This window comes from Homarus americanus, unplaced genomic scaffold (assembly GCF_018991925.1).
Source record: "Homarus americanus isolate GMGI-L3 unplaced genomic scaffold, GMGI_Hamer_2.0 scaffold30535, whole genome shotgun sequence".
Lineage (NCBI taxonomy): Eukaryota > Metazoa > Arthropoda > Malacostraca > Decapoda > Nephropidae > Homarus > Homarus americanus.
The window spans coordinates 5605277-5624495 of record NW_024732440.1 but is presented as its reverse complement, the minus strand read 5'-3'; the positions used below and the strand labels follow the sequence as shown (position 1 = coordinate 5624495).

The window sequence follows — 19219 nt, the reverse complement described above, 5'->3', positions numbered from 1 at the left end:
AAAAATCATAAACATTTCTTTGTGCCAGCGAGAGTTAGCAGGCTGAGTGGGAGAGCTTTGTTATGGCTATTTTTTTAACTTGTAATTTTGGGTAGATAAACTTGCTACATGCAGGCACAATCCTTATGTGACAAAAAAAAAAGGTTAAGAAAATTATCATTAGGTAAAAAACATAAAAAAAATCAATATTTCTCTGTGTGCAGAAGATTTATAAGAAAAGTTGTATCCATAAATTTTGTAAAAAAGACATTATGTACAGTGCATCACTTGTGCCCTCTTGTTTGCCACTGCTTTTGATGTGTCAGCTTACCTTTCTCAAGAGGCTTTTGCTGAATTGCTACCCGTCACCTCGTTACTGATAGTTGAACTAGGAGCTTGACATATACATTAGAAGTTTTGCCTTTAAACCTTCATATTGTTAGAATTAATGTAAATTACTGTATTTTTAATTAAATACATATTTTGGATTATCTTGAAAATGGAAGAATATTAGACAACCATTTAAAATGTCTCCAATTAAAGTCTAGGCTTAACTTGATTGAGAAACTTATTACAGTAGTATATCTGTTATATTGACAATAGTTATTCATGTGAAGTTGATGAATTTTTAGCAAGTAAGCATATTTGTAAATTCTTATTTGTATAATTGTACTTAGTTCACTGCCAACCCCACCAAGAAGGCTTTTTATTTATTTTTTATATTTATTTTTTGAGCCAGTCAGGACACTGGATCCACATGCACTTTTAGAGTGTTATTGTGGTAACGAGTGAAGTACATGTTGATGGTATAATAGTTGTACTGTTGCTGTAAGTATAGTTTGTATAAATTGCTAAATATCTGGAAATTAAATCCTTAGATATCCTGCATTCTCTTGACATATCACTGAATAATTATCGAGAATGTTTTCCTCAGAAGAAAACATGTACAGTATGTATTGTAAATTAAAATTTTATTAAGATTCAAAAATCTAAAATGGACAGTAGAAGAAGGTTCCCATTTTACTTAAACATTAGTCAACAATGTATTAATTTTGATTTTTGTAACTAGAATTAATTTTGAATATTATCTTTGGGAGAAACTTAGAAACAGAATTTGTATACCGTATACAGTACTGTACAGATATTCCTCGAGATACGAACGTTTGTGATATGGAAATTCACTTTTGTGAATTTCCTAAATTGAACCACCGTTTCATGTTATGAAAGCTTTCCACACTTATACGAATTAGGGTCCTGAAAATTCACCTAACAATTTTATTTAGAGTGGTCCCTCGGTTAACGAGCGCCTCGGTTAACGAGATTTCGGTTAACGAGCAATCCCTCGATTAACGCGTTTCTTACGAGCCGACCTCGACATGTTTTCGCTTGCATTTGGCGGTCCACCAGCTGTAGTATTAGTCCGCCAATACAGTAATCGGTTCTAGGGCTTAAATTCCTTACTATTTTATTAAATATCAAGAAGTTTATACTATTCAATAATTTTTAAAGTTTAATATTAAATTTTTTAGTCATTTTAACAATTATTGAACGTAACTGAAGGTAAGGAAACTAGTTTTATGCACGCCATCCAGCCTGTCAACACAGGAAACAGGCGCCAGTGTCTGTCTTTTCAGTGGAGGTAACAGCTTGCTTGAGACTCTCTTCAACTAAATGCTTTTTTTCTGTGTTTCCAAGCAAATTATTGGTCATTTTGAAATTTATTTTACATATTGACAATATATAATGCAGTGCAGTGTTGATTTAAAGAAAATAATCTTGAATTACACCAAGAGAACTAAAATTTTATGGGTAAAATGGCACCATGGGGTGACTTCTCTTCCACCTCAATGCCTTCTCTTCTCCCTTCTCCTTCACCCCCATTCTAATTCCTATCATCATCATCATCATCATCCAGGAGCCTTCTACATACACACCTCAAAGTAAGTGTACTTTTCTACCTTTTTTGTTGAATTTAGGCAATTTTCGGTGAGCTGGAACCAATTACCCAAAAATCCATTGAAACGATGGTTTCGGTTAATGAGCAACCTTCTGGAACGGATTGTGCTCGTTAATCGAGGGACCACTGTATTTATTTTTTTATTTTAATATTTTTTTGGGGAGGGGAAGGGGAAGGCTTAACCCATTCACATCTTGAGGGATACTTGTTTGTATTGTATATATTATGTGAATATTAATTCTAAAGTCTCCATGAAATGGGCATGTAGCTTACTTCTTTGGTCCTAGCTGCATAACAACCTGTACTACAGATAACACCGTAGTGTACGGTTTAATATTTGTTTCATTTTCAGAGGATTTCTTCAAGGATATATTTGTTGCTCCACTGCTGAATGGGGTGGTTCCATCTAGGATGTAAAAGTTTATTTGTTTAAGGTCAAATTTATGTTGTAAATTATTTCAGGAGCATTTTTATTACAGATCTAATACATTATGTATCATCATGGATGCTGTGCAACAGTAAAGAACTGTAATCATATTATGAAATCCTTAGTATGACAATTGCTTGATTTTGTAATATCCAACCAATAGTATATTAGTTTGAATTATGTATGTGCACCTTAATATTTCATCATTAAACCTGATGACGTAAAGATTAAATAAGTGTCTAAATGCACTGGTCTGCAGCTTGTTACTCTTGTGTTTGTACAATACTGTACATTCAGTATATTTATCCGGTTTTACTGTACTGGTTGTTCGGGATCACTTGAAGAATCACCCACCAGCTAATTTCACTTGCTAGTGGAGGGGTTAGGTTAGGTTAAGTAAGGTCACATTAGGTTAACATTAAGGTGGTTTGGCGGTTATCCTTCTGGTGATCAGTTGTTCTTCCCTCAATTTTACTTCTTGATAATGTGAAATCACATCATAACCACATAATCTTTCTCTACTAGTAGTGGTTGTAAACATAATATCCCCTCTGCAGTTTCATTTGCTTCTTCAGTATTGTGAAATCACAACAAAATTACTTTTGGAACTTTCTGCATCTTTTCCTCATTTACAGTGTACTTTCATCATGGATACTGCATTCCTTCTAGCCTTTACTTTTGTTTTGAATGTTAATCATATAAAGCTGACTTAAGATTTAATTCACATGAAACATTATAGGATCATTGTCGGATGCTGTTGGCCACGTCACAATGGATGAGAAACACGAGGAACACCGGCAGAGATTACGTACCCTGCAAGCAGCAAATGGGTCTGACCATATTGTAGCAGGTTTGCGAGGGCTTGGGCTAGGACTGTATGGTGGACTTACCAGTATTGTATCACAAACATACACTGGAGCAACACAAGAAGGACTTACTGTAAGTTGTAGCCCCTCTCTGTCACCTCCATGTAATGCTTCATAATTGGGGTGTATTACTGTTCAGGTTTTACAAATAAAATTTTTCTTATTTTAGAATTTAAATAAAGGTGGAATGTAATACAGTACTGTATATTAAAAATTGACACTTTGCAGGGCTTCATATCAGGCTTTGCTAAGGGAATGGTGGGTACTGTTACAAAGCCAGCCATTGGATTATTGGATTTGGCAAGCAGCACATCTCTGGCAGTTCGTGACACAAGCAAAAAGTTAGTACTGTACTGTATATTTTCTTTAGACATACAAAGATATTAGTGATATTTGTAAATGTAATACCAACTACACTATAGTGTCATATTCTTCAGTCTATTCCTGTTTCTCTTAATTACAATTACTTGCTTTATATGATTATGGTCTTCCCAGTAAATGTTAGGGTACTACAGTGAGTTACACTGTTTTGTTTCTTCAACCAATTTACAATAGGGTAAACAATATAATTAGTCGAATCATCTCTAGTTTTAAGTGAATTCTCCTGAAATATGGTAGATTTGTTGTTCATTGAATTGAAATGTGCTGAGATGTTATTTTAGATTATTTTTTTAGAAAATAATATTATTCTAAAATTTATGTAAAGGCATTTATTTGCTAAAACAGTTTTAATTTTTGACTTTAAATACTAGTGATGTCTCTAAATTTTCATGAAATTTCTTTTAATATTAACCGTTCACAGCTGCATTTGCAGGACACTTACATCTGCATTTTGAAGCCTTTTAACATATATGTTAAGAAATATTTTCCCTTCTACAAAGACTATTTTAGCTATTAATTAGTAAGTACAGGGTGTTCATAAAGTCCTTTTCCAGTTTTAAATGTTTATGACAACAAAACCAAAAGAGATAGATTGATACAGTTTTTTGCTTTATGTCCCTCCTCGAAGGGAGGGGAAAGGTTTCCCAACCTGAGTGGACCACCAGGAGGGTCCAGACAAAATGGCTCCTATCCTGCTGGGGCTGAAATACTCTCCCATGTGTTTACCATGCGTGGCGACCCATAATGCTCTGAGACGGGAGTCCTGAAGGTTGAGCGGCGCTGTGCACTGCACCCTGCAGCTAGTAACACACCTCTAAGGTCCCCTATTCCAGCTAGACGGGCAGCTTGGTTGGGCCCGATGAAGTCAATTGGCTGGTTTACTTCCCCACTGCCCCTGGTGTTACCAGGGTCTTATCTCTGGCATTCACCTACCCTTGTTGGACTCTGTAGGAGGGGGTAGGGAAGTGAAGTTATTTTGTGTTTTTTATGGAAGAAACAAACTCCATTAGCCGGCCAGATTATCCCCCTGACAACCCTGCACCCATCCCTGGACCCTCCTCTGGATCGTCAGTTGCAACATTACAGCCCTATAAGGTTAAAAAAAATGGCTCTGGGTCCTGACAAATACCCAAGTATAAGAGCCCACTGGCCCTGGCACTCTCTATGGCGCTTCTGCCCGTTAGATCTTACCAGGTGTGTTCAAACAGGTGGATTTTGCCAAATATCTATTGATCCGTACCGTGGAAGGCCAGCCTGTAATGGACCTGGACATTTTTGATGTCCACATGTCATTTGTATCAATTTGTGAAAGAGAACCCAAAATATCCACTCAGCAAGATGGTATGTAGCCTCCTAGTAGAAGTCTCTTCCTGAGGAGAGTGCTCGACTTCATACCTTGTCTGAGGTACCGTGTGCCCCAGTCTCCTATATTCCGCATGCTACCTTCAACCAGTGTTCTTTAAAGAGCTGCTTCAATACTTAGAGGAGAAGCTTCTAGAGGAATTTCGAGTCCAAACGGTGGTGAAAATAGACAGTTAATGCAAGAAAGAAAATGGTTTTCTTAACCCTACACCAACTCTGTTATTAATATTTGACTGCTTTGAACTTCTAACCTCTTATCAAGGATTCCTGAATCTCCCTTAAGGTGAAACCATACATCCCAAACCATAGACGATGCTTCCATTGTCAGATGTATGCCCATGTCAGCTGCACTTGTCATAAGTTACAGCAGGGTGTTCCTGCAGTACTCGTATGTGTTAACTGTGGAGATAAGGCCCATGAAGGTAAAAAATGACCAGGTCCGGTTTGCTGTTTTCACTGTAGTGAGAGATCCTCCATATCCACATGAGAGACAAAGTGAACTTCTCTGAAGCCATAACTGCGGCACTGAAATCAATCTCAAGTCATGGGGACTCCTATGCACAGTTTCTGTCCAGACGCAAAACTTGGTGAACTGTTTGTGACATCGACCTGAGAATCATCTGTACCTGTGTCAAATTCAGCTCCCACCCATGACTATGCCACCAATCGTCACTCCTTATACTTCTCTTGTAGTGGCTGAGGTCTGTCTGCTCCTCGTCTTTCCCCCACCCGCCGTCCTGGTACAGCTAAAGTTTCAGCAAAATTCTATCGAGGGTCCTCAGGGTCTCTGGAGGTGGACGATCCTTCGGCCGAAGTCTCAATGGTGGAATCACCCAACTGTTGCAAAGGAAGCGAGGCCCATATACCAACTTCAGAACCCAATTCTGAGTCCCAGACACTCCAAGAGTCCAACAGATGTCAGCTCAGGCTGGCATCTCCTCCCCAAAGATGTCGGCTGATCCCTTCCGGATACTTAACTGGCAGCTGGGATTCCAGGGGTCACCTCTATGGATTTTTCATGTGGGGAGCCATCTCCAGTGGTTAACTCTGGTGTGGGTCCATTGGCTGAGTCTACATCTGAGTCACAGACACATCTTTCAACCATGGGGTGAGACAGAAAGACCCAGCCCCACACAAGTCATCCCCCTCTCAACAGGGGGACTGGAGGAGGCGCTTGTCATGGTACACTCCTGGTTCATCCTCCAGGCTCCAACGCCCGAACTAAGCCCAAGCCTACTTTGCTGTCTGCTGTTAAGGATGGTTCTTGGATGCCTGACATCACCAACTGGAATGGATGCTGGTCAGGGACATAGTTTTCCTCCATGTCCTCTCATTCCCATCTTTTGTCGTCCTTTTATGTTTCATCGTCTCCTCCAACAGTATCATCATCATCCCTAGTGTCGTCTGTAGGAGTGAGGATATACCATGGCACCCACAATGCAAAACCTGACAAGCAGTCCTTCTGCGGCGGCAAGAATGGCAGGCAGGGCCAGCAGCAGAAAGGGAGAGAATGGTGGTGGACACAGGCAAGATTGGTTACTGGTCATTAGAGAAGAGCAGAGATGCGGGAAATGATGAGAGGGGGATGGTGGACTTGATGAGGAACCACGCTCAACGTCGGCTCACTCTTTTGTCTCTTCCTGGGGCCTATGATGCCCTGACATCTTGGAGGAGACAGTCAATCCCCCCTGAAGTCTTTAAAATCAACATCAGCTCAATGAGAGGAAACAGGCTGTAGAGAAGTAGAGTGAGAGATGAGTATTGCAGGGGGTGGCAAGAGGGCAACACGTGTCTCCTCTTCACTCACTTGGCTTGTTATGTAGTCTGGGTCATCCACTTTGTCTTCAAAACTCAAATTACTCCCTGGATTGATCTCAGTGTTCACAATATTGTCCAACTAGGCCTGTATCTCCTCATTTGAAAGGGGCCTGGGGCGATGCGAGGCCATACCATCACTCCTGATAACGCGGTCAAACTGAAGGTCAGTTGGAAGGGTATGAGCCAGATCCTGCACATCCATTTATAAGCACGAGTTGCCAAATACTTCCAGATGAGTTATTCTACAGATCTCAACCCATAGGAGCCCTTAGCAAGGCCTATGGGACCTTTGCATAAGGTGATGTAAACAACGTCAGTGACCAGTTAGCATATGACAAGGGATGACATAATTTACATCAGTGACCATTTTAGTGTTAATATTTCCTATCCCAGGTAAGTGTTAAAGCTTGGTAAGCCTCTATTTCCTGTTTTTGCCTTAATAAATATGCCTGACTTGAGTCATTGTAAAATGCATGAGACTTGTTATCATAAGATCATATCACCATGCATAGGAGCAAAGCTCTCGGTTATTTCATTTGTTTTTTTTTTCAGTCCCTTTCAGAAGATGCCTTCACGCACCCGTAAACCAAGACTTGTTCTTGGACTGAATGGAATGATCCCAAGATATTCTGGAAGTCAGGCAGTTGGACAAGAACTTTTGCTTTCCTTTGATCATAATGGAAATGAAATGTAAGTGCCATATTAATTGCGGTAATCTCTCTGTTGGCCGGAATAATTGATGCAGAGCGGTTCCAGGTTAGAGATGTTGGGTTTTTAAATTTATTGTTTATCTCTAGTTAATCTCAAAAAACCCAATCAGGAGGTTATATCCTCTTAATTATCAAATCAGCAACCTGGGACTTGGTCGCAATTTTTGTGATGCGGGACTTGGTCACAATTTTTGTGATGCCATATGGCAGCAGGGTCTACCATTAGACAACACATTATGCTTCCAATATTTATATATTCACTGTGTATATTTTTACTCATAAGTGGTGTAAAGTTATCACAGGATAATGTAAATATCAAATTACACTATTTACATTTATTAACAAAATAAACTCCATTCATATCAAAGGAGATGGCTAGTTATTGTGAAAGGTTTCACTATTAAATACACTTAAGCTTACCTCCTTGGTCAATGCACTTAGAAACTTTTAAGGGTTAATTCGCCAGAGTCCACAAGTTTCACAGTGAATGTTGGTGAGGACTCATGGTGAGTGGCATGTCGGCGCAACCTCTCTGTACGAAGTCTCATCTCACATTACTTCATTACTACTAAACATACGGTTACATCTCTGAGGGCACTGCATCCCCATTGGAAGTATTGCTGACTTAGTACTTATAGTTACCGGCAGCTTGGCTGGCCATAGCTCTGGCCATAACCCTGGGCCACCTGGCCAGACTAGCTCCAAGGTCTGGACTTATCAGTGCCAGCGATGAAAATCTGTACGTTGCACTTTGCTACAGCTGAAACCAACCACAGGTTGGCCACCTCCGTCACAACAACATACCAGTCGACGCCTCTCTTCGTCAACAAGTTATTTGTTATATTCACTAAATCCCAGAGATATTTCAAAGGTATGAATTGCTGGACAAGCTCTTGGGTGGCCTAGCTGCTTGGATAGCTTAGTTCATATTCTGCTGCCATTGTAGAAGGTTGTTCCCTCACTAGCTGCTGTTGTTTGCATACAATTTGTGTTGTGCAGTACTGTACATTACTGTACCAGGACACAATCAGTCAAGAATACAGTGTTAAAGCAGTATTATGGCAAAAAAAGTGATTACAGTTACTTATACTGCACTGTACATTCGATAAATGGGAAACACTGGAGCACCTTCGCTTTCATCTTTATTCAAGACATCTTCTGGTCACGAGACCCACTAATCCCCCAAACCGAAAATGGGTGATCTGATATTGCATCAGAAGGTCAATAATATGAAACCACTAATCCTCCACCCTACCACTGCAAATGAGGGAAGAGTTTATATACAATGAGTGACCTGACATTGCATCAGGTCAGGTCAGTAACATGAGTCCCACTTATCCCCTACTCTGTTTCCATCGCAAGTGTTAAGATGTAAAAAGTTATTACAGCTGCGTATTACTATCAGCAGAGTGGGCAGTATACCTACTGTACACTCAAAATGACAGCATCTGCTGGTGAGTACAGTATATACAGTACAGTACATAATGGTATATATTTTGTTTATTTACAATATTTTTACATGTGCAGAGGTGTTTGCTAAAGTAAATAAATACATCTTCGTTTGAGATACGTCATTTAGAATAGTGGAAAACTTTTCCCAGTGCAGGATGGAAAATTCCATCATCTTGGCTTTGACACACGGCTCCATTCCATGCCTCACACACCCATAACTAATAGATTTATTTATTTATTATATTATTTTGTTTATACTTTTTTTTAACCAATCTTTTAGAAAAACTATTTGGGATTATATGGGTTAAAAAAATGGTGTTTCAAATTTAATTAGAACTGATTTTATAGACTCCGGTATTAACATTTCTAACATTTTTTTCATAAAAGAATGGTCTCCATCATTATATCATGTTGAAATATTTTGTTTAAGTAGCTTTTATTGGAATAGCCTTGTAGAGAATTTATTCAGGATCATTATGGTGAAATTCATCTTTCTAACACAATTAGAACAGATGCTGTGAATAAAGGCTAATACACTTATTTCACTCACTGGTGCAACCAGTGACACACTGGATATTGACAACACCGTTGTGTCGGGAATTTAATTAAAGGCCTTCGAGGCTCACAGTGGTGGGCAGGGAACCTTGAGCTACAGTGAGTAGTTAAAGTAAGGGAGCTTTTAAGCCCAAGATGGTCCAGTGAATAAGCTGCCTGACTACCAACTGTGGTGGCCTGGGTTTGAACCCGGCACCCAGAGGTGAAATTTTTTTACGTTGATTTACCTGTGTATATTACAAGTTCTGATATACAGGTACTACTAACACCATCGTCACTCAATGTGTTCAATAATTATATTATCACTGTCACTCAGTGATATCAGAGGCATCATCATAAAAATCCTTGTCAAATAAGTTTTCATTCAAAGAATAAGTTTTAGATTATATAAGAGCTACAGTACTTCCATTTCATCTATTCCAAAAATGGCACAAACAGGCAGTCCCTGAGTAACGATCATCCGCACTTACGAACGGGATCCCAATATATTCATCAAAAAAATTGGTACGTAATTAAAATCCCCTTTTTTACATTACTGTATTTTCATTATTCTATGCTGTTTAACATTTGTTATGTACAAGATATTATTGTTGTTTTGTATGAACAGGGTTGTGCTTTAACCTAACCTAAACTATGGAATTAACACTGTTCTGACTTTCAAACAAATCTACTTACGATCAGGGTCCCGGAGCATATCCCTGTCATAAGTCGGGTACTGCCTGTATTCCCAGAATGTCTCACTATCCAGATCTGGGGCAATCATAATCTGCAATGATCAAACGATGCAAGCCCACTTGTGTGCTACCAGAAACTCTCTCCATTTAGCAGAAGGCTCCACTAGATGGAGAAGCAAATGCTGGCACAAATTTGTTCCACTAAAAGGAATTCCATTATAAGGAATGAGTGCTGTAGTACTGCATTTAGCTCATATCACCACTTATTAATATACCCTCCACCTGCACTTTCTATGTTTAGATCTATGGCAGTGGGTGCACTTGTCAATCTTTTCTGCACACACACACACACACACACACACACACATACACTCGCAACAAAAAGTATCGGTGCATACTGTAGTGTGAACATTTTGAGACCAGTGACGATAGGTATTGGGAAAGGCGAGTTGTTCCAGCCGTATGTTGGCAGCCCTGATTGTCAACCATATGGCAACACCTAGTGGAAGGGGGGGTTATGAGGATACACTTACCAACCTTCCCGACATATCACAGTGTATACGTATTGTTTCGGAACTCGTCGATCTCACCCTGCACCGATACTTTTTGGTGCGAGTGTACAGTACCATTATACCAGTATGTACAGAAAAGGTAATTGCTTACTTAATGTTAATAATAATGATGCATTTCTCGTTATGTACATATTAAAATAAATTGTGTTACCAACAGCTTCTTGGGATATGAAGTTTTACGGGAAGGAGAGGAAGATCTACGAGTACTTATCTCCAGTGAACAAGTGCGAATATTTAGTCAGATTGAGTCTTCCCTTCCACCTACATCTGTACTCACTGTATTTTATAAGTAAGTCATCCAATATTGCCATGACTATTTATAATTTAGACAAATATATAATGCCAATGAATGTGGAGCAGATTTATGGATTTACCCCATCTATCCATCATGGTGGTTTCTGCACATTAATTTGAGTTTTGTTAAATTTATTTTCACCAAAGCTCATAAATTGTTTAAACCTTCACTCAAGTAATATTATGGTATCAATTTAGGGGTTAAAAAGTCAGTCAAGTTGTGACATTTTATATGGAGGGGAATGTCTGTTTCCCATACATATTTTTCTGAGTAAAATGTGTCCTGAGTCTACAACAGTTTTCTAAGCTCTGTTGTACCTTTTATTAAGAATATACTGTATTCCCTCTCCACCTGAGTATATTTTGTGAATTTCTAGGAGGCATATATTTGCCTTAGAAACTCTGTAGGTCCAATATAATAGGGAAGCTTTGATAATGATCTCTTGAAGATAATTTTTAATTGGCTGAAATGAAATTTTGCTTTGTACGGGAAAACTCCACACTTTTTTTTATAATTTTATTAAGATTTCCAAGGATTTGAGCAGCCTTAGTTTAAATTCCACACAAGGTAATTCATTTCCAAAATCAGTGTACTCTTTGACCTGCAAATCCAGTGAAGTAGGGTATTAGGATTAGTAGTTTACTTGCTCTTCTATCTAATTTGGGCAAATATTTGAGGTTGTCACAATCAAGAACTTGGCAAAGCATGATTAAAACAGCACTGTATTGACTTGATGTGACACGTGTGTAAAAGCACTTTCCAACTTCCTTTGGTCTTTTTTTAAATTGAAACTGGTAATTTTATTTATTTTATATTGGAGAGGCTACTTTGATGAGGGCAATACCCAAGTTAGAAAAAAAAAATCTCCCTAAAAACTGTTTTTTTGTCATTTGTAGTAAGTACACTTCTGAGATCCAGTCATTTGCTATTTATAAAATGATACAGAGCTACTGTAAGTTCTCCTATAATGCATGTTTTCGTAGAGTGGTTTGATTATAAAGAGATGAATGTATTATAAACACATTTTATACGCGACAGATGCGATTTGGATTTAATGCGATTAAATAAACAGAACTATGTCACTCAAGTAGAAATAAGTGGTTATGAAGTGGCATCAGTGTAGCATCACACAAGGCAGGATTTGCCACCGCCGCATTCTTTGTTTATCATCCATATGCATCAGATGATGTGTTATTATGGTCTGTGCTTTATTTTAGTACAAGTACTGTACTGTATCAACTTATTGCTTTTAATTACAATGAGTGGCAAGGGTGTGAAGTATTCAGTTAGTGATGGTAGTGGGAGTGAAGTAAAACGATGAAATGCTATTACTCTTGAACAAAAACTAGATATGATAAAGTGGTATGAACCCTCACCTCTGTCATCAGACTGACTCCAGCTCCTACACAATTCATCTCAAACAACTATCTTTTCTTCTTGTGGTGAATGTTAAAACATTTTTATAAGCTTATTGACATTTCTTAGGGTTAAATTTAGTTTATTTAAAAAAGCTTTAGCATTAAAAGCATTTAAGCGAGTCATATTCCATTTTGTATTATTTAATCTTTTTTGTTCTGCACCCTCCTTCACAGCTCCATTTTGTATCGCTTAACAATGTAGACTAACACGCTGTAACAAACATTTTTCCCCCTTTTCATGTTTTTATTCTAATAATGAATGATAATATCAAACAAAAACACAGTTATGATAAAAAAAACTAGTTACAGCTCCTCCCCGACCCAAATCCAGGTCATAAGTTGAAAATGCTTAAATAATACATAGAAAATCTAAAATGGGTGTCTCTTTTTCTTCTCAGCACCACAAAACTCTCACTTTTAAGCTTGCCAGCCATTTTAAAGGGAATTACAAACAAAAATTTTGTCAGTACACAGCTCAATCACTAACGTTGGCACTCGAAAATACGTAATTTGACAAAATTTTGGTATGACTGAGGCAGTCGTATGTCCGGCTGGTCATAGGTCGAGTATGTTGTAAGTCGAGGAGTAGCTGTTTAGCTAATTTAACAAATTGTAAAGCAGATTTGTTATTGATGCTTGTGTTCTCGAACCTACTACCCTCTAACCCCTTAATCCCATAGAATTAGAGGTTACGACAATGCAGTTTTTCTATAACACTGTCTTTTTCAGGAATGCAACTAGTGCATTACAGGCGAACTGACTGTATTTGATTCAATCCTTTTATAGGAATAAAAAATTTTTTTATTTAAAATTGGTACCAATGCCCCAGGTATAGTGTTGATAATTCTAACTGCATTTGAATGAAAGTTATCTTGAATTAAATTACAATATATTTTCATGATTCTAAAAAAATGGATGAGTTAGTTTTGCAGGACATTTGAACAAGTTCTTAGTAATAAAATTAGTTTTTGATTAATTAAACTAATATTAGGTGTTAAATGTTTTCATAAAATTATAAATCATTTGCAGAGATTTGTACCAGTGCAAGCCAGTAGTACTTCAAGCTGAGGAACCAGCAGCAGACCAAAAGCACTATATTGAATTGAGCTTAAAAGCAGACAAATCAGAGGTACTTGGTATCTCTCGACCCTCAGATCTGGCTTACAAAAGACCTAAAGTTCGTTGTGATTCTAGAAGTATTGCATGCCGGGTGAGTATTGACCAGTCCACTTTAAATAATGAAATATATCTTCAGATATAGTACATACTTACAATAGATTTGGGGGGGTCTTGTTGTTGAATTGTTATACCATTGCAGAATATTTTATACAATACTGTATTAACCTTTTGAGTGCATCATAAGATTTCCTGGGGTATGATATTTGAGTATTTTTGTCATTTGGGAACCAAACCCTATTTTCCCATATATTTATCTGTTTGTAATACGAAATTCACCTAATGAATTTTTTTATTTTTTATAAATTTTTTTAATTAATCAAAAATATGTTTTTTTATATTGTGTAGGTGGCACAGCAGATCAACTATGCAAGAAATTTGCATGATGAACTACGTCAAACACTGCTTACTCAGGAGGAAGAGAATGTTGAAGACTAATGTTTAGAAAACTTATTTTCAATGTTAATAATAAGAGACTCTCTTAGTGCTGTGATAGTATATAACAATTATTTATTATATAGTATGCTTAAATATACAGTGGTCCCTCGATTAACGAACACAATTCGTTCCACAGAGTTGTTTGTTAACCAAAAATTTTGTTAACTGAATCTATTATTTCAATGGGATATTGGGTATTTGGTTCCAACTAACAGAAAAAGTACATGCAAAGTAAAGCCAAAAAATGCATAAAGTCAGAAACACTCCAAAAAATCCCCTAAATGTCACAGAAGTGACTGGGGAGAATATAATTTACATTGCTGGAATTCTTATAAGATAGTGATCATTTTGAATATAAACATGCTATAGTTTGCACTAGACAAAAATCTTAGAAATCATTTAGAACATTATTTTGAGTACATGTACAGTACATCTTTGCCCTGAGGACAGTGTGTGCATGTAAATGAGTAAAAATAAATTAATAAAGTTACATATATCGAGCCAAAATATTAGTTGAAAAACTTTATGTAGACAGAGCTTGGATGGCTAAATTTATAATGACCAATAATTTTAATATAAAAAATGCAAAAATATTCAAGAACACAACTTTCTTGATATTTACTCCACTGGAAACAAATATAAACATAGAACCGATTACTAGCCGATCAGCTGATCGGCTGATGAGCACAACAAAGTGTGTTTCTCCTAAGGCTTTCGTTAATCGAAGTTTTGTTCGTTAATAGAACTGAAAATCCTTATGAGAGCTAATTCGTGAACCGAAATTCGTTAATTGAACCGTTCGTTAATCGAGGAACCACTGTATGTATCTAATGGGATACAGCATATGATCTACAAACTGTGAATGAACATTTTTTTTGAAAATTTTTTTAATTTACTAAGTGAAAGTAAAATGTTTTGTTGTATATTTTTATATATTTGCTTATATTATGTCTCTGGAATATATCTTTTCCCAACAACTTGGAGTGCATCAAGTTCAAGACTTGTACGTACTTATAGCAGTTCACTCTTATGATTTAACTTTAATCCCCCCGTTTAAGGATGGTGTTTGGCCAGAATATGGGATGTTACTTCTAACTTGAACTATTCTTCTTACTCGCCACCTTTTGAGATGCAGGATGTAAGAGACACTTTCAAGGTCCAATTCCCAAAGTCTGATCTGGTCATTAATATTTAATGTGTGTGTAAGAACCAATGAGATGTGTTCAAGACAGATGAAGGGTTATTACCAAATCTATATAAAGGTTTGATATTTTTACTTTTGTTTTGTAATTAGAATGCTCCATAATCATTCATAAATATTGTTTCATTTCATGTATACTGTATTGTAGAGACTGGTATGATGATCATATATTCTTCAAACTCCAGACAGCTACTTGTAGATAACTAGTTCGCCTCAAATGCCAGTTATAAAATTGAGTACAGTGGGGTATGCTATAACGAATCTAATTGGTTCTAGAACCTTGTTCGTTATAGCATTCGTTCGTTATAGGATTAATCCGTTCCAGGCCCCCAAATACAACCACTTAACACTGAAAAATATAATATAAAATTGTAAAAATTTTAAAAAAGTGCATAAATAAGCATCTAAACCCCTGAAATAAAGAACATCATTAATACTTGTAATAAAAAAACAATAAATTAGTAAAAAAAAAAGAAAAAAAAGAATTTTTTTTTTCTAAATAATGTTCGTTGTAGGAGTTTCGTTCGTTATAGCAATCTCAATTTTATAGGTAAAACCGTTCGTTTTAGGAATATTCGTAGTAAGATCCGTTCGTTATAGCATACCCCACTGTATCATCAAATTTTGAGTATCATCAAATTTTTACATGTTTGAGAGGGTGTTTCACAGGCATTATAAAACAACACAAATATTTCTTGGTAAGTTTCTTCATCATTTTATGATTTTCTATTCTTTATTCATTCTTTGGTTAGGAGATTGGCATTCTTCATATTGAATCATTGTTAGACATAGGATATATAGTTATATTTTATTCATGTTAAGGTTAGGGTACATCTTGGTTAACAAATATCAGTTGTTTTATGTAATAAAATGAATACTCTTGCATAATGCTTAATATAAGAATGTTGCATGATATAGAAATGCAATTATATTTATATATATATATATATATATATATATATATATATATATATATATATATATATATATATATATATATATATATATATATATATATATATATATATATATATACAGTGGGGTATGCTATAACGAACGTAATTGGTTCCAGAACCTCGTTCGTTATAGCATTCGTTCGTTATAGGATTAATCCGTTCCAGGGCCCCAAATACAACCGCTTAACACTGAAAAAATTCTGTGGAAAATGTAAAAAATACGGTACTTTATCTTACCTTAGTGTTATTCAGCATGCAGGTACCCCTAAACACTGGCACATCACTATCACTTCCACTGGGAGTCTTGGCTTTAAGGTCCTCAAACAATTGTTTAGCCTTCTCACAAATTATAGCTTCACTAATGTTATCACCTGCCATTTCTTTCTCCTTTATCCAAACTAAGAGTAAATTTTCCATCTCTTCAATCACATTACACCTTGCTTTGCTAAGTCTAAAGATTCCCTTAGCCACTTGCACAGTTTTTAACTCCTCTTTATTCTTCAAAATCGTACATATAGTCGATTTAGCCATCCCATATTCATCACTAAGTTTCGCAATGCTTCTTCCATTCTCACGTTTCTTTATAATTTCTTTCTTAGTTTCAAGGGTTATTAGCTTTCTCACTCGCTTTGGACGACTCATTGTTACAATTGTATACTTGTACAACAAAATAGTTATACAAATAACGCGAATTTCCACATCAAAAGACGAAATTTCAACAATAACAGTGGTGCACTGGCTACACAATGAGACAAAGATGGCGCCTGACGCTCTTGTTGTGGGTCGCGGTACAACAATATTCATGCGCCAGGCGAAATAGTCCCGTATTCATCCGCGTTCGTTGTAGGAGTTGCGTTCGTTATAGCATTCTCAATTTTATAGGTAAAACCGTTCGTTATAGGAATATTCGTAGTAGGATCCGTTCGTTATAGCATACCCCACTGTATGTATGTATATATATATATATATATATATATATATATATATATTAATGAAGTATATATATATATATATATATATATATATATATATATATATATATATATATATATATATATATATATATATATATATATATATATATATATATATATATATATATATATATATATATATACATGAATCTTCCACTGGAGAAGTTAGTTAATGAGGATTTCTGTTTGTTTAGGAATTTAAGGGATGTTAACATATTATGTGGTGCTAATTGAGAATATTGGTAAGATTTTGCACTGAGGTAGGCTGAGATAGTTTGGGCATGCGGAGAAAATGGAGGAGACCAATTGGGTCAAGAGATGCAGGTTTCTGAATGTGGAAGGGAGGAGAGCTACAGATAGGCTAAGAATGACATGAGGAGAGGTTGTAAGAAATTACCTCAGAATTAAGAACCTGATGAGAAAGGCTGCAAGAGAGAGAGTGCAGCAGTATGGAGAGCTATCATCAGGTAATCACAGCTAACCCACACACGCATGGAAAATGAACATAAAACAGTGATTATGATGATGGATTAAATGTTGAGATTTTTGAGTGGTAGATGACCAAAGGACGATAAATCATCTATATTTTATTATTTTTCTTTATGGGGTTTCCATTTATAATATTGGTTCAGAGGAGTGGTTGTTAGAGGGTTTACAGCATAAATGAGTTAAATTTCATAACGTGTATATAACAGGATATTGGCATTTGTAGTGGCATTTCAATAAACTAGATATACTAGTTTGTGAAATATTAGTTTCATATTGTTTTGTGATTATGGTACATTTATTGTTATTAATTTATATTTATTTCTTAAAATTACAGGTATCTTAATCAAAAAGGATTTTATTGTTTGGTTTCATGCTGTTTGCAGTATTGTTACAAATAAAATCTTTGTGCATAAGCTTGAAATTTACTCATCAAAGTATTTTTTTTTGGGGGGGGGGAGAGAGGAGAATTAACAGTTAATGAATAACTTTTATAAAAAATAATATAAGTTCAATTGACCAGAACACAGTGGATATGCTAAGCTATTTACATACACCACCCATGAAATCCAGGTTCAAAGCTGATTGAGGACAAGAATATTGGGAATTATACACCAGCACCAAGGGACTTTTGCTTGTCATTGTCCCATACTTGCTAACCCTTGTTATTTAACCCTCAAACGGCAGCCAACATCAATTGATAGTAGATGTCAATATCAATGGATGTTTTGTGTTCCAGATTTTTTTTTTGTGGTGGCGGGGGGGGGGGATTAAGGAGTCCTTAACCACTGTTTAAGGGTTATCCAGTGGCTAAGAATTCTCTGTCACCCCAGTATGAGCAAAGTGGAACATAAGGAAGATGAAAATTCCAATGGTGATGGTCATTGTCCCTACAGAAAATTTCCACTGATGATGCCGGCCATTTAAACCCTTTACTATGGGATGCCAATTTTAGTACGTGTAATCGCCATATTTACAATATTTCACTTCTATGATGTTGATGTTTAAATTCCACCTCCCTATTTACGATAAAAAAATTCACATGAATAATGGTCATCGTCCAGCCAAACATGCTGATGCGTGGAATACTGTGCAAGTATCTATTGTTTAACAATTAGGATTCTTTCCTGAAAAACCCATCATTAATGTGAAATGATGGATAAACGAGGGATAACAAGGAATAATATCCTAAACGAGGAATACTATCCATGGAGATGGTACGTAATTGTGTAACAGAGCTTCTGACTCGCCACCCAGTAGCACAATTGTTACACCACCCGACCAGTTGGGAACACCATCGGGTGTAGTTATTCAGAGACGCCACAGACCCGAAGGCAGTCCTGGTGGATCAGGTTTGCTATCAGGATCGTTGGAACATTTCATCGGGAGCCACCCTATGGCAGTCCTGATGAATATAAAAACCTTTTTCACCTTCCAAATTTTGATATATTGAGATAGAATATACAGTGCATTCAAAACTGATAGAAAATGAATTTATTGGTGACAGAGTTTTGTTTCCATA

The 19219-nt window shown here is 36.5% G+C and overlaps 1 protein-coding gene across 4 annotated transcripts in view; it reads left to right on the top strand.

The window, feature by feature from the left end:
- The window catches only part of LOC121868786 (vacuolar protein sorting-associated protein 13D-like), a 226289-nt gene extending 211882 nt beyond the window's left edge, over positions 1-14407 (top strand). For all 4 annotated transcript variants that reach the window (XM_042369702.1, XM_042369700.1, XM_042369703.1 and 1 more), the window contains 6 exons: positions 3103-3302; positions 3458-3570; positions 7343-7480; positions 10911-11042; positions 13496-13676; positions 13991-14407. In XM_042369702.1, the coding sequence (XP_042225636.1) occupies positions 3103-3302; positions 3458-3570; positions 7343-7480; positions 10911-11042; positions 13496-13676; positions 13991-14080 (854 nt within the window). In that variant the 3' untranslated portion in view covers positions 14081-14407. The remainder of the gene's footprint in view (positions 1-3102; positions 3303-3457; positions 3571-7342; positions 7481-10910; positions 11043-13495; positions 13677-13990) is intronic.
- The last annotated feature ends 4812 nt before the right edge of the window (positions 14408-19219 follow it).